General features: G+C 33.7%; 1 protein-coding gene across 1 annotated transcript in view; it reads left to right on the plus strand.

Moving 5' to 3' along the window:
- Positions 1-792: 792 nt before the first annotated feature.
- The window catches only part of LOC106467352 (serine/threonine-protein phosphatase with EF-hands 2-like), a gene marked incomplete at its 3' end in the record, with an annotated part of 29453 nt that continues 14931 nt past the window's right edge, over positions 793-15314 (plus strand). Inside the window, exons 1-4 of the mRNA XM_022395511.1 lie at positions 793-948; positions 5638-5711; positions 7181-7340; positions 13971-14098. Coding sequence (XP_022251219.1) covers positions 7259-7340; positions 13971-14098 — 210 coding nt within the window. The remainder of the gene's footprint in view (positions 949-5637; positions 5712-7180; positions 7341-13970; positions 14099-15314) is intronic.

A 15314-nucleotide genomic window follows, 5' to 3' on the forward strand; every position in this document is an offset into this window, starting at 1 on the left:
CTCGTGTAGCTTTGCGCGAAATTCAAAAACAAACAAACAAACCGTTTGTAGCTAAGGTCAAGTGAATTCAAACAGCTATACAATTTTTCTTCCATATATTAGTCACAGTGGTTTAAAGCTACTATGCGAACAACCAGGCTGTAGTCATACAGACCTAGGGCTTTAATAACTAAGAAATAAAACATGGTGTGCGTAATCCTAACAAACATTGTGCTTTTTGTGATAAATCAACTTTCAGTTACAGTATACTGTTTTGTGACAATCGAAAATTAAAATATGTAAATACTTTGTTTACAGAGGGCGCCACATTTGACAGCTTTTTAACATGAAACTAAACTTATACTTGACTCTCGGTACCTTTTAAATGGAGAACTAGGTAGCTAGAAAGATACTTGTTATCGTACTAAAAGACATTTCTGTAAAGTATTCTGCTAATTCATAACTCTCGTCTGGTTTTGAAAAAAATAAAATAAAAGCAAACCTATCAATCTAATTACTCAAAACTTGTTATCATTAAATATGAGACTCTTGTTCCAAAAGTGTAAGTGGAAACTTCGTTCATCTTGAGCGGTCACGTTATTAAATATGTTGTTACTTCCTCAATTTCATAACAAAGTTCAACTTTAGAACAACGCAGCAGTCTAGCATTTCACTTTTTGTAGTTAATGACTTCAAGTGTTTCAGAGTTGTAGTTACAAAGCTTTTCAACAAATAATATTGAAATAAAAATTTAGTACCGGTTTATCCTGATACTTTATGGCTTACCTGTCTAAAGAATCAGGTGACGCCCTCGAGCGGTTACTGGAGGAACTAGGTCAGCCACCACCCATGCTACAGGACTTGGTAAACCAATGCCAAACGGCAGAGTTAGAAATACGCCACCTGTGTATGTTGAGATCCACAGCTGGTTATTCTTGTATTGTAGGAGACTACAACACGACATAACTGGTGAGTTCATCCTTTCTATCTTATTTCTTAAGCAATAAACGCATAGTAATTTTTCTGTCGATCAAAATGTCAACCTTGTAAACTCTGCCCAAACTTCAATGTTCTATTTAATATATAATCCATATTTGGGGTGAGGGTAGTGATAAGATGAAGGGAAATAAACCCACAATGAGATCATTTTGAAGTTCTAGGTCAGGTAGAAAAGTGACAGAAGCGCCGTGGCAACTTTTGAATTCTTCTTCCATCGACTCAGCTGGCTCTGTTTAAAAGTTTAGATAAAAGGAAATCATTTTACACATATTCTCAGCATATGTATGCCATGAATCAAGTCGTCGTACTTTTCACATTGGTCAGCATCTGCTATAAACTTATAGGGAGCAAATCATATTCTGTACATGTAAGCATGTTAATGTGACTAAACTCTGTCATAGGAGATACATTCCAATTAAATTAAGTTGGGTTTATAATTTATCTGGTGAGCAGTAGCAAGGTTATATGATAACCAGTAATCCGTGTTTGTTAATATGATGACCAGTAACTTGTATTTGGCGATGTTCTTTCCTAAATTCAAATGAGAGCAGTTTAAAAATTATCCATGAACAAAATGTAGTCTTAAGCATTCAAAGTATGGATCGTTCACTAATTATTATGTACAACACTAAAATCTGAGGTCAGCCCAATGTAACTTTGCTCTAAAACAAACACAATTATTATACCTAAACGGAAAATAGAATTAAGCCACCAACGCGAGGGTTATTTACTAACTATTATACGCAAACAGAACGAAACTTTAATCGCTTAAGCTTGGATCACTAACTAATCATAGAAAATAGGAAAGTAGGTTAAAGAAACTAATGTATGGGTCTATCCTAGTATTCTATATACCAACAGAACGAAACTTTAATCAACCAAGCTTGGATCACTAACTAATTAAAGGGTAAGGGGAAGTAGGTTGAAGAAACTAATGTATGGGTCTAATCTAGTATTCGATATACCACTTACTATCGAATTATATCTGAACACAGATAAATCGAAAAATAAATGACTAAGCTTCACATAGTAGTGGAGTGTATATTATATGTATGGTATTTTGAAATGCCTTTTTTCACACATTAATCTTATACTTAAATATGAATCTCACGAATATGAAGAATTAATGTTACTAATTTATTCTTGTGAATTATTTAGCCAGGAAAGCTATTTAACGCACTAAAAAATAAATTTGAAGTTCAATCTATCATTCAGTTTACCACTTGTTCCTAAGTTATACTGGTTTCGGAGAATTCTACCCTCATCATTAACCCTGGAAAGGGATAAGTCGAAAGACTAAAATTATAAGTGAACAGAAAGTAGTTTTAAGTAACTAAATTTTGGGTTGTTTGCTAATTACATACGAAAGTGAGGGTATTCAGGAAGTGATATTTACAAGCAGGATATTCCATTAATGAGAATTACTAGTACGAAAATCAGGAAATTATAGTTTAAAATATGATATTCGGAAAATTATAATTATAAGTAGGGTATTGAGTACGTTATAATTAATGATATGATATTCCATCAATTAGAACTATTGGTGAAACACACGAACATTAAGAATAATTTGTAGTACATCCGACGAACTTTCTAATAAACCTATCATTTCTTGTCTTGTATCCGTATTTAATATTCTTTTAATGTTACTTATCCATAAAGATAAGTCTAGAATCCTTTAGGTATTTTAACTACTTAACTTTGTACCATAAAAACAAGTATAGAACCCTCTAGGTGTTTTAACTACTTAACATTCCACCATAAAAACAAGTATATAATCCTTTAGGTATTTTAACTACTTAACCTTGTATCATAGAGACAAGTATAGGACCCTATAGGTGTTTCAACTATTTAAAAACAAGTATAGAATACTTTAGTTTAGGTATTTTAACTATTTAGCCCCGTGCCATAAAGATAAGCATAGGACCCTATAGGTGTTTTAACTACTTAACCTTTTAACATAAAAACAAGTATAGAATCCTTTTGGTATTTTAACTATTTAGCCCCGTACCATAAAGATAAGCAGAGGACCCTATAGGTGTTTCAACTACTTAAAAACCAGTATAGAATACTTTAGGTATTTTAACTACTCAACATTATACCATAAAAACAAGTATAGAATCGTTTAGGTGTTTTAACTACTTAACCTTGTACCATAAAGACAAATATAGGACCCTTTAGGTGTTTTAACTACTTAAAAACAAGTAAAGAATTCCTTAGGTGTTTTAACTACTTAACCTTTTAACATAAAAACAAATATAGAATCCTTTAGGTATTTGAGCTATTTAGCCCCGTACCATAAAGACAAGTATAGGACCCTATAGTTGTTCTAACTACTTAACATTGTAAAGTAAAGGACCTTATAGATGTTTTAACTACTTAATCTTATACCATAAAAACAAGTAAAGAATCGTTTAGGTGTTTTAAATACACAACTTTGTACCATAAAAACAAGTATAGAACCCTTTAGAAGTTTTAACCACTTAACCTTGTACTATAAAGACAAGTATATGACCCTATAGGTGTTTTAATTACTTAACCCTGTACCATAAAAACAAGTAAAGAATCCTTTAGGTGTTTTAACTACTTAACCTACTACCGTAGAACCATTTAGACATTTTAAATGTTTAACCTTGTATCGTAACCACAAGCATAGGATAACTAAGGTTTCAGAATATTTCATCTTGTAATTCTTGCAAGTAATTATAATGATTAGGTAGTGTTGTTTGTTAAAATATGCACGTGACAATATTTTAAGTATTATAGGAATGAGGTGTTTTAATTACACAACCTATCGTTTAATATTACAAGAACAGTTTTTATTACGTCTGAACGTTGCTAATATGTTTGTTGCAAAATCAGGTTGGAATCTGATATCTCGTTAGTCGGACAATATTTGTAACACAACAGGAAGCAAACTGTGTACCCCAGCTACCGTAACAACTGTTAGCTAGATCTGTTGCACGTCATATAATTCTAAGTTACTTATCATAGCAACCTCAGAGCTATTAGTGTTAAATTTAAGATTACATAATCCTAAGTCTAAGACTATCATATAGCCTAGAATACAAAAATTAACGTGTAACCCTGATTTGTAAATGTCTCACTTCATACAACATAGAAATCAATGTGTACTCATGGAAAACATCCAAACTTAAAAGGTATTATTCATTAGTTGCAGGCTCTAATATAAACGCTAAACCCTGTAACCTAATATGTACATCATACAACCAATATATAAATATATCAAAACATTATAAAGAGACTCAAAAATCAGTTAATTTTCTCATTACCGGTCTTTGTCGTCGTAACAGATAGTTTCTACAGCCGTAGCATCCAAACGTGTTGGGGATATTCCAACTATCAGACAAGATCCAGACGCTTATGTCAAACTAGCCAGCAACTAAGGAAAGTCAGCTAAAGGTTAAGGGTTGAGTGCTTAAACCCACACGTCTCAACTCCTACTGCCTTTCGCTGTCTGCAGCCAGTTTTTGGAAGGCAGCTACCCTTAATATTTAGATACAACCTTAAAGTAGAATTAAACCACCCTAAATTTCTGCAACGAAAAACTCCCAATCTTTTAGTTAATAATACTAAATTATGTTAAAAGAATTTAAACTCTTATCTTAATAGTTCTTAATTCCCCATTCTGCTACTGGAAAAAAAAAGAAGAAAGAACTAATTATTGAGACAAGTTTCGTGCACTGATCAGATCTCTCAGACAGTTTTCACTTAACTAGATGTAACACTTCTAAACTGGACTTAAATTCCCTGCTCATCATTATTGTTATCAAAGGACATAATTAGATTATTGTAAATTAAGGATTTATCCAAACAATAGTCACGTATTACTAAGTTCGTTTATAAAATTGTTAATGAACTTAACAGTCGCCATTTCAGTTGAATATTTTTATCGGAATTATGCTTAAAATACAACTATAATTTATCTTCTTTAATGAGTTGATTCCACTGTTTAGCTAAACCTCTTGCCCCCTTCCCCAGTGGCACCGCGGTATGTCTGCGGACTTACAACGTTAGAAACCGGGTTTCGATATCTGTGTTGGGCAGAGCACAGATAGCCCATTGTGTAGCTTTGTGCTTAACTTCAAACAAACTAAACCTCTTTTTTTTACAATATTAGTAAAAATATTAAGTAATCAGAAGGAACTGTAATTAATTATTAAATCGCCTTTTCACCAACAGGCTAGACTTTAGGAATCTGTATGTTATTAAATCCTTCGCTAACAGATATCTATAAATTAAGAATATTAAATAAAATTGAGAAAAAAAAGTACCTGATGATGATTTTATTGGCGAAACCATGGTTGTGAATAACTAATGTATTTGTGAAATGTACAATTGTCTTGGTTTTTCCTCAATTTTGTTATTATGGAGTTTCAACAAGTACCGACGGTTTGAAGTATAAATTATATATTATTTAAAGGTTCCGCAAATATGACTTAGTTTCTGTATTTCACAGAAAATGTTGTCATAGACTAGTAAATTCTCATTTCTATATTTTCGATACTTGATGTTATTTAGTTAGGTCTAACTGATAAAAATAAAGCTTCCTTATTTCGTTACAAGTTAGTGTAACTGCCCTCTTTTGGTTTGAATTTACATTTTGTATAAATTAATTGAACACTTAAAATCCAATAGATGGGGCTGTACTGAGCGAACAAAGCTGTTATGGAATTAGCAAGTAAAAGCGATTGACAGCTATCTTATCAAAGGTAAGATAGGTTTTTTTAAATTAATTTTATAACCTAAAATCTACTAGGGAGCTACAGAGAATGAGAATGCCATAAGTCTTTTCGAAACTACGAAATAACTCAAATATTCTGTAAACGCGAATCTCCTGGTGGGACAGCAATAAGTTTACGGACTTACAACGCCCAAATCCGGGGTTTGATTCACCGCGGTGGATGTTTCATATAGTTTACCGTGGCTTTGCTCTAAAAACAAACAAACTGAAAACGCGGAATTCTCCTTTCGGGACTAACAACTAAATGTTTCATTTGAAAGCCACTCCCCAGTGGCACAACGGTTTGTCTGCGGCCTTACAACGCTAGAAACCGGGTTTCGATACCCGTGGTAGGCAAAGCATAGATAGTCCATTGTGTAGCTTTGTGCTTAATTACAAACAAACATTTGAAAGCCCCCCAGTGGCACAGCGGTATATCTGCGGACTTACAACGCTAGAAACCGGGTTTCGATACCCGTGGTGGACAGAGCACAGATAGTCTCTTGTATAGCTTTGTGTTTAACTACAAACAAAGATATTCATCTGTAAAAACTTCGATAGTAAAACACAGGATTTTCAGACCTTGACCCCCTACATTAAAAAGTCTACTCATAGCTAAAGACCGACCTACCCTTAACGACTCACAAAGCTCTTTAAATCTAAAATTGTTCTAAATTTTCACACTTAACCCAGCTGTTGTGTATATATATATATATATATATATATATAAACTTTGTTTCATCCGTCCATTTACCGTTTTTCTTAATGACTAATTAAACTAATGATTATGTTATTGTATTATAATTTTAATAATAATCATCTTTGTAACAAAATTTTCAGATTTCGCTGAAGATGGAATGTTTGTTTTTTGTTATGGATTTCGCGCAAAGCTACAGGAGGGCTATCTGCGCTAGCCGTCCCTAATTTAGCAGCGTAAGACTAGAGGAAAGGCAGCTAGTCATCACCACCCACCGCCAACTTTTGGGATACTCTTTTACCAACGAATAGTGGGATTGACCGTCACATTATAACGCCCCCGCGGCCGCAAGGGCGAGCATGTTTGGTGTGACGGGGATTCGAACCCGCGACCCGCAGATTGAGAGTCGAGCACCCTAACCACCTGGCCAAAGAAAATGGAATAGGTTATTCCGAAACGTTCGAACCTTGTAAATAAATTGTTTTATGTTTTATCAACCGTTTCATCTTCATTATTAAACTTCGGTTTCCCCATCATGAATCTATTGCTAGTAAAACAAATGTTGAGAACATCTTATGGTACACTATATTTAAATATTTATTGCTTAGTTAGATGAGACCTATTTTAGCCATGTTTTGTGATATATATAGGTTAGTTCATTTTGGTAAGTTCAATGTATTGCAATATTTGATCAAATGACTGAATTTTATATGGTAATAGTGTTAAGTGTTGTAAAACTGAATTTTGGTTTTTTATTACAGAATAACAAACAAAAAGAGAAAAATGTATGTTGGTGGAGAGACTTAATATCTTGTCAGGATAAAAAAATTGAATGAATCATGGGTTGTGCGTGGTCAACGGACAGAAATTCAGATCCTAAAGTAATGGAGAAGCTCGAAGCAATGAGTACAGCAGAAAGAAGTAAGTTGAATTTCAATCGCTAGTGTATTCGCATATACATATGTTGCTATCGTCACTTGCTTAACAAGAAACGATCTTCGTGTGTTGCTGTCGTCTATTTGCTAAACAAGAAACGAACCAAAATGCTCAATGGAATTAACAGGTTTTCAGTAAATCATGAAACTATCTTCATGTGTTGATGTCGCCTATGTATTCAAATTGGAAATACATTAGTACAAGTATAAAAAAAGTTAAGTAAAAAAATTTTCATTAGGAATGGGAGCACCAAAAATAAGGGAACAAGGTAGGAATGGGAGGGAAAACATTACAACACTTGGTGTTTTTTAAAATGGTACAACCTCAAAGTGGGTGTGGCCATCGTTCCGCCCATTCCTACCTCGTGTGCTTTTTGTAACTTGATAATTGTTCAAACTAAATGAAAAGTGTATATAGCTAAATTTCTCTGTTGTAAACCAAGTACAGATACATGTATGTAATCAAATTACGTGACCCTAACGATTGTTTGTAGTTATGCACAAAGCTACACAATGGGTTATCTGTACCCTGCCCACAACGGGTATCGAAACCCGGTTTCCAGCATTGTAAGTCCGCAGATATACCGCTGTGCCACTGGGGGGGGGGCAACCCTAACGAAATGCATGACTTCACAAGGGGGTGTTTGATGTCTGAAGCTAGAAAGGAATCTCCAATAGTCATACTTTGCTTGTGGAAGACATTATAGCTATCGGACTGGTAAGTGGTGAGAGAACAGAATAGTATCAAAACCAATGCTTTTTGAAATATTAAATTTGTTGAGTATTTAGAAAGGATTAGTTACTGATAAAACTCAGTTTAAGTCTATAATTGGATAAAAGTTCAAAGTTCGACAGTGGTAGCGTTCATCCTCATGTAGGAGACTCATGTCTTAGGCATAAACTCTGTGGCATAGTGAGGGTACCTAGTGCCCGGAGACAAAACATAACTTGGCGCCCCCCAAAAAAAATCCCAAATCGACTCACCCTTTACATTCTTACTTTCTAAATTCTAACCTTACATGTAATCCTACCTATCAAGGTACTGTATCTCACCAAATTATCATGATTATATGGTCTTCGAAAGACTGCTGTGATAGAATTACTTTGTCCAACACAGAACCCTCGAGTCAGATTTATAGAATTGAAAACTTTGCTTTCAAAGGTTAGGTCATATTTACAACCTAGGTCTAGAGAAACTCCGTAGCCCACGGATACACTTGCAGACTGATCACGTAGCGCGTGCGCATAAGCAATTGTGCACCTGCACATGATTAAACGCAGGCTGTTACTTGGCAACTCATGGAGCATGCTCGTAATTATAGAATATGGCTACTAGTGTATTGTTAGCTCATTAGTAATGAATCAAAACCCTATAACCCGAACGCTTTCGAAAGGTAGACCTTTCTTCTTCAGGGGCAAACTGGGAATAATGGTGTAATCAAATGAGTGATATATATATATATATAGGGAGTTTAGTGACGTCATGAAGGTCATCCAGTTTACCAGGAAATGTTTAATCTATTTCTCTATGTACTGTTGTAAGTGTATCATTTCCGGTACATTGTAGCCGATGGCGAGAGTGTATGTGAAAAGTAGTTATGGATATTTTACTTTAGAAATGGCTAAATACATGTATATTTAAAACTATACTTAAGTGTTTAAGTAAAATAAAGGTGACACCTGGAGACTGATTGAAAAATATATGTTATGCTAATCAATTTATAAAAACAGGTATGAAAAATTATCTTAAATAAATAGTAAGTTTTAGGAAATTCAGCGTTCACATTACATGAAAAAATAAGCAAAGAATAAAAATTATTTTTCTGACAGAGATGAAACTAGTGAACGGAGATCACTGATTCGAGGAGCTAGATTACACCACCATTCCCATTTTGCCCACGAAGAAGAAAGGTCCGTCTTTCGAAAGCGCTCGGATTATAAAGTTTTTATTCATTTCTATCAAGGCTTCTTGAACCTACTTGTTTTTCTAACATCATGAATGTTAGGCCATTAGTAATGTTGAAAATGGTTATTGTTATTACTTGTTATTACCCAGGTTATAAGTAAAACTAAGAAAAAAAACTTTTAGCCTGGGTAGCATAATTCAATCTGGTGCATTTAGATTTACATAACGTGAAGGCAGGAGAGAGCTATGCCTTTCCAACAACGTTAGTAAGTCAGATTGACAAATTCTGAAATTTTTTGTTTTTACTCTACTGACTTTTTCAAGTGTTTTGGTGGCTTATTACTCTGCAGTTGGTTTGTTTACTAATCAACAGTATGTGTAAAGTGTTTATAAGGTTTTGTTTACATACTGTTTGCAGTGTGTTTGATATTTTAATTTGTATTGCACAGCTGGTCCATAGCAACTGGGGACAACTACCGGTATATGTCTCAGAAGTTGTTAATATAGTAATTAAACACGCACTCATTATCCATCATTATTGTTGCCCATTGAACTGGTATTTGATGACTAAACGTGGGTTAGGGTTTATGTTGATTAAACGTTGGTTGCAGATTTGTGTGGGTTAAATATAAATTGGTTTTTTTTTGGTTGGTTAAGCGTTGATTGTGATTTATGATTGTTTTTTAAAACACATAACGTATGAAGGCGAGACGGCCGAATGTTCGTAAATAAAAGAAAAGTATTTTAACGTAAAGAACAGTTCGTGTATAATTCAACAGGTTGGGACTATGTGGACTAAACGTGGATTGGGATTTATGTTGGCAGAACGTGGATTGGGGTTATACTGGTTAAACTTGTATTCAGATCTACATTAATTAAACCTTAATTGGAGTTTATGTTTGTTAATCAAAAACATTTTTCCTAGTCCATAACGCTTTAACGGAACGGTTTTCTTCAACGCATCATTCCATTTTTTGGAGATAAAGCTTAAATTATGCATTCATTTTCATGTAAATAAACTGTAAATGCAAAATACTTAATTGTAGTATTTAACTGCAAAATGTAACTCAATTAAAAACGTTCTATAAAGATACTGTGACTTGTATACCTATATATATTAATGAATTTTATACTTTAGTTTGAGAAATGAAGTCAAATTAAATAAAAAAAGTTTTCCAGTACTTAAGTAACCGATCATCTGTGATACATAGCCGAGCAAAATAATTTCTCCAACTGCATAAATTCAAAGAAAAGAGTGATTGTTTGTTCTGTGGACACTACTGTGATTTCAAGAGACTTCCAATTGACTGACAAAATAAAACACGAATAAAATGAAAACTGGAAACGTAAGAAGACAAAGTATTTATAAAGTACCCAGGCTAAAGATGAGGGGTACCCAGAAACTCGTGTCACGTAAAAAATGGCAGATATAGCCAACGTCATTATACGCTGATCACAGCGAACACATAAAATGATGTTAGGTGAAAATTGTCAGATATGGCCAATGTATAAACAATGACCACAGCGTAACCAGAAACCGGTGTTAGGCGAGGAATGGGAGCTATAGCAAAGGCCTAAACACTCGTAACAGAATACCCAGAAGCGGATGTTAGGTGATAAATGGTTGGTATAGCCAATGTATGAATACTAACTACAGCATCCCCAGAAACTGGTATTAGGTGAAAAATGATAAGTATAGCTAACGTCTAAATGCTGACCACAACATATCTTAAAGATAACGCTAGGTGAAAAAATAAATGATATGACCAACATTTAACAATTGACCACAGTATACCCAGAAGCCCTTGTTAGGAGAAAAGTGTGAAATATAGCCAAAATCTAAACTCCGATCATAGTGCCTGGAATACTGAAGTGAGAGAAAGTAACGCATACTTGGAGAGTGTTGTTAAAAAAGGAGAAGAAATGACAGTGGATAAATTGTATTATTTGATCAGGTGCGATGAATCCACCCAAGAGGAACCGAAGTAGAAAACTTTATACATCCAAAATTAATTTTTTATAACATATGAAAAAACTTAATACAATTTGAAATTTATCTTGGTTAATGATAAGCAAAACTGCATTTAGACAAATTAAGATGTTCACTAGAATATATATTGATCAGATTCTAAAGAGTTGTTTCCAGGTCAACTTCAGTATTTTGAGTCGTTTGACGAGATGTGCCACATCTTCCAAGAGCATTTCTTCAAACATGCAACTGAAATAATTGTTTCCAAGTCAACTTTAGTGTCTGAAGTTACTTGATTGGACACGCTGCATCTCACACTTCAAACGTTCTTCTGAAAGAGTTATTTCCAGTTTAGTTTTAGTATCTGGAGTCACTCAACGGATATGTCACAGTTCTAGGAGCTCCCTTTAAGAGAGTTGTTCCTAGGTCACTTTTAGTCACTTAAATGGAGTGCTGCATCTCGCAAGAATACCCTAAACATGTTCATTGGTTTGAAGTTCAATGAGAGCGCAGATAAATTCTCTCTTCTTAAAGGAACGTGTCAATCATTAATAGTGATATTCCACAGGATGTAGAAGACAGTGTGTCCACCAATGCTTATTTCTATCTATACAATACTTTCATCACCGTAATAAAGCAAGAAAGTTTTAACGAAAAGAACAAATTCCTTCTTTAGTAAGAGAATTTTAAGTGGGGGGAGGCCAATTCCTCTACAGCAATGGAAAAATAGTATCAATCACTTGAGGACTTGTGGAGAAGATGAACAGTTTCTTCATACCCGCGTTCTTCGAATGTTGGACACACCGAAGATGTGGCAAATTAACATTACTCATACAAATAGTAGTCATTCTCCAAACCACCGTATATAGCTTTTCTTAGGAATATTTAAGAAGAAGTTTAACCAGCATACACTCGATGAATGAAAATAGTAATCTTTATGGATTGATTTCATAATCTTCAGTATGAAGGAAAGGCTTAAAAGAGACCACAACTGAACCACCACAACGTCATTTGCTTGCCATAATTAACATATTGGTTGAAGCAAGGACTTGCCTATTAAAATCTCCAAGAAAGATATACTTATTGAAAATAGTACTTCCTATCAAAATGGTGTTTTCACCTAGTGCATTTGATATTGTCGAAGTTGTTTCCATTGTAAGAGAAAACCGAATGATTGAATATTTCGCTGGTTAGAGACATTGATACTACAAGACATTTTAGTGTGTACTATGTACTGCACACTTGAAAATGGAAACAATGTTACCATGTGTTAACAAAGTGGTAATTCACTGTTATCCATGGACACTCAGTCTTCGTCAACGTTACGAGTGATCGTGTACCAGAACATTCAATAAGAAAATTGAAATGTTTTTGATTACGTTGAGGTCCCAGCTATGACGTAAGATAATACTGGACATTTACAGTGACACATAACTACGTCTTTTAAAAAGCCACCTGGAATATTGTATTTTAGCGTGTGGACAGAAAGTGAAAAGTCTCAAAGACTAAAAGGAACAAATGTTCTCTAGTAACGTTTGGAGACAGCTTGAATGGGTAATGAAGAAAACTTTAGCACTACTTCAACGTTTCAAGGAGCTTTTGTTGTCATCATTGTTCACGTCTGAAGTAGTAGGTGGGTGGTGATGATTAGTTGCCTTCCCTCTAATCCTACACTGCTAAGTTAGGGACGGCTAGTACAGAGAGCCCTCGTGTAGCTTTGCGCGAAATTCAAAACAAACAAACAAAGTATTGAGTAGAAAAAGGCGAACATTTTAAGTATTTGATAAGATGAGACAAGAAATAAATACTTCTAATTGTTTAGTAGCATTAGACGATCTAAATACTTATAAGTTTAATAAATTTAAAATAAGACCCAAAACTCGAGCGCTTTCGAATATGGGGTCTTATTTTAAATTTATTACACTTTATATGTGATCTTTTGTGCTAATTCTTTTATCAAGATAAACACTTCTATATGTGTTGTAAGATAAGACGAGATAAACACTTCTGTATGATTCTTAACATAAGACGAGATAAACACTTCTGTATGTGTCTTAACATAAGACAAGAGATAAACACTTCTATATGTGTTGTAAGATAAGACAAAAGATAAACACTTCTATATGTGTTGTAAGATAAGACAAGAGATAAATACTTCTATATGTGTCTTAACATAAGACGAGATAAACACTTCTGTATGTGTCTTAACATAAGACGAGATAAACACTTCTGTATGTGTTGTAAGATAAGACAAGAGATAAACACTTCTATATGTGTTGTAAGATAAGACAAAAGATAAACACTTCTATATGTGTTGTCAGATAAGATAAGAGATAAACACTTGTAAGTGTTTGATAAAATGAAGGAGTGGATAATAGTTATACATAATAAATAATTACAAGTGGTACATCAAAAATAAGGTTGTATGTAACAAGTGGTACATCACTAAAAATATAGTATGTAACTTTTTAGTGATGTACCACTTAGTAATGTACCACTTGTTACATACAACCTTATTTAGTAATGTACCACTTGTTACATACAACCTTATTTTTGATGTACCACTTGTTACATACAACCTTATTTTTGATGTACCACTTGTTACATACTATCAAATAAGGTTGTATATAACAAGTGGTACATTACTAAATAAGGTTGTATGTAACAAGTGGTACACCAGAAATAAGATTGTATGTAACAATTGGTACATTAAAAAAAAGGCAATAATGTTTTGTTTTTAGCTATCAAAGCAGCACTTCTCATCCAGCGTTGGTATCGACGGTACCGTGCCAAATTAGAAATCAGGCGTCGTTGTTACTGGACCATATTTGAGTCTCTTGAATACGCCGGTGAACAAGATCAGATGAGGGTAACTTGAAGATACTGATGTTAAATTGAAAGTCTACATCACTTGTAAAATGAGAGATTAGATTAAGCTTAAACTACCTGTATCAATATAATGAGTGTTGTAGATGTTTGTATAACAACAACACTCTGTATTATGAATATGAATAATTTAAGGTAAACATTGAAGAAACTTGGCAAACATACCATTCTAATAGTTTGGATTACATCAACGAAATTTTCTCAATGAATAGATATAATCTGCAAGAACGGAAGAGGCTATTAGAAAGTAACATTCACCAGTTAGGACTTGTCTCCTCTAGTGAGAAATATTAGACGGATCAAAAATGTTTTTGCATAAGTTTGCGGACTTAAGCCCAAACTCAAGAATTTGATTTAGTGTGGTGGATAGAGTGCAGGTTATCATTATGTAACTTTACACTAAAAAAACAAACAGTAAAACCTGTATAGTATATTCTGAGAAGATGAACAATGTGTGTGTTTCTATGTGAGGTTTTGATATGAGCTAGGTTTAATTGTTAGTGATATTGCATAATAAAAATTAACATTTCGATCATCTTCGTGTTCATCTAAGCTCGTCGTATCTGATATTTCATATTTGTACGTGAATTTGAATGTTTACTAATCTTATGCGTGCTGATTTTAGTATTCTGTTTTGGTTTTAACTAAAAAATATATTCTTCAAATATTGACTACTCTTAATAAATTCGTCGTATTACGTGATTCATGATAACATACACAATAGAAAATGTACATTATATAGATCACGATAATAGATTATGAGTTCTTTAGAGCACGATAATAGATTGTGAGTTGTTTAGAGCACGATAATAGATTGTGAGTTGTTTAGAGCACGATAATAGATTGAGTTGTTTAGAGTACAATAATAATGATGTGAGTTGTTTAGAGTACAATAATAGCTAATGTGAGTTGTTTAGAGTACAATAATAGCTAATGTGAGTTGTTTAGAGTGCAATAATAGCTAATGTGAGTTGTTTAGAGTACAATAATAGATTATGTGAGTAGTTTAGAGTACAATAATAGATTATGTGAGCTGTTTAGAGTACAATAATAGATTATGTGAGTTGTTTAGAGTACAATAATAGATTATGTGAGTTGTTTAGAGTACAATAATAGCTAATGTGAGTTGTTTAGAGTACAATAATAGCTAATGTGAGTTGTTTAGAGTACAATAATAGATTATGTGAGTAGTTTAGAGC

This window comes from Limulus polyphemus, unplaced genomic scaffold, assembly GCF_000517525.1.
Source record: "Limulus polyphemus unplaced genomic scaffold, Limulus_polyphemus-2.1.2 Scaffold2581, whole genome shotgun sequence".
Taxonomy (NCBI): domain Eukaryota; kingdom Metazoa; phylum Arthropoda; class Merostomata; order Xiphosura; family Limulidae; genus Limulus; species Limulus polyphemus.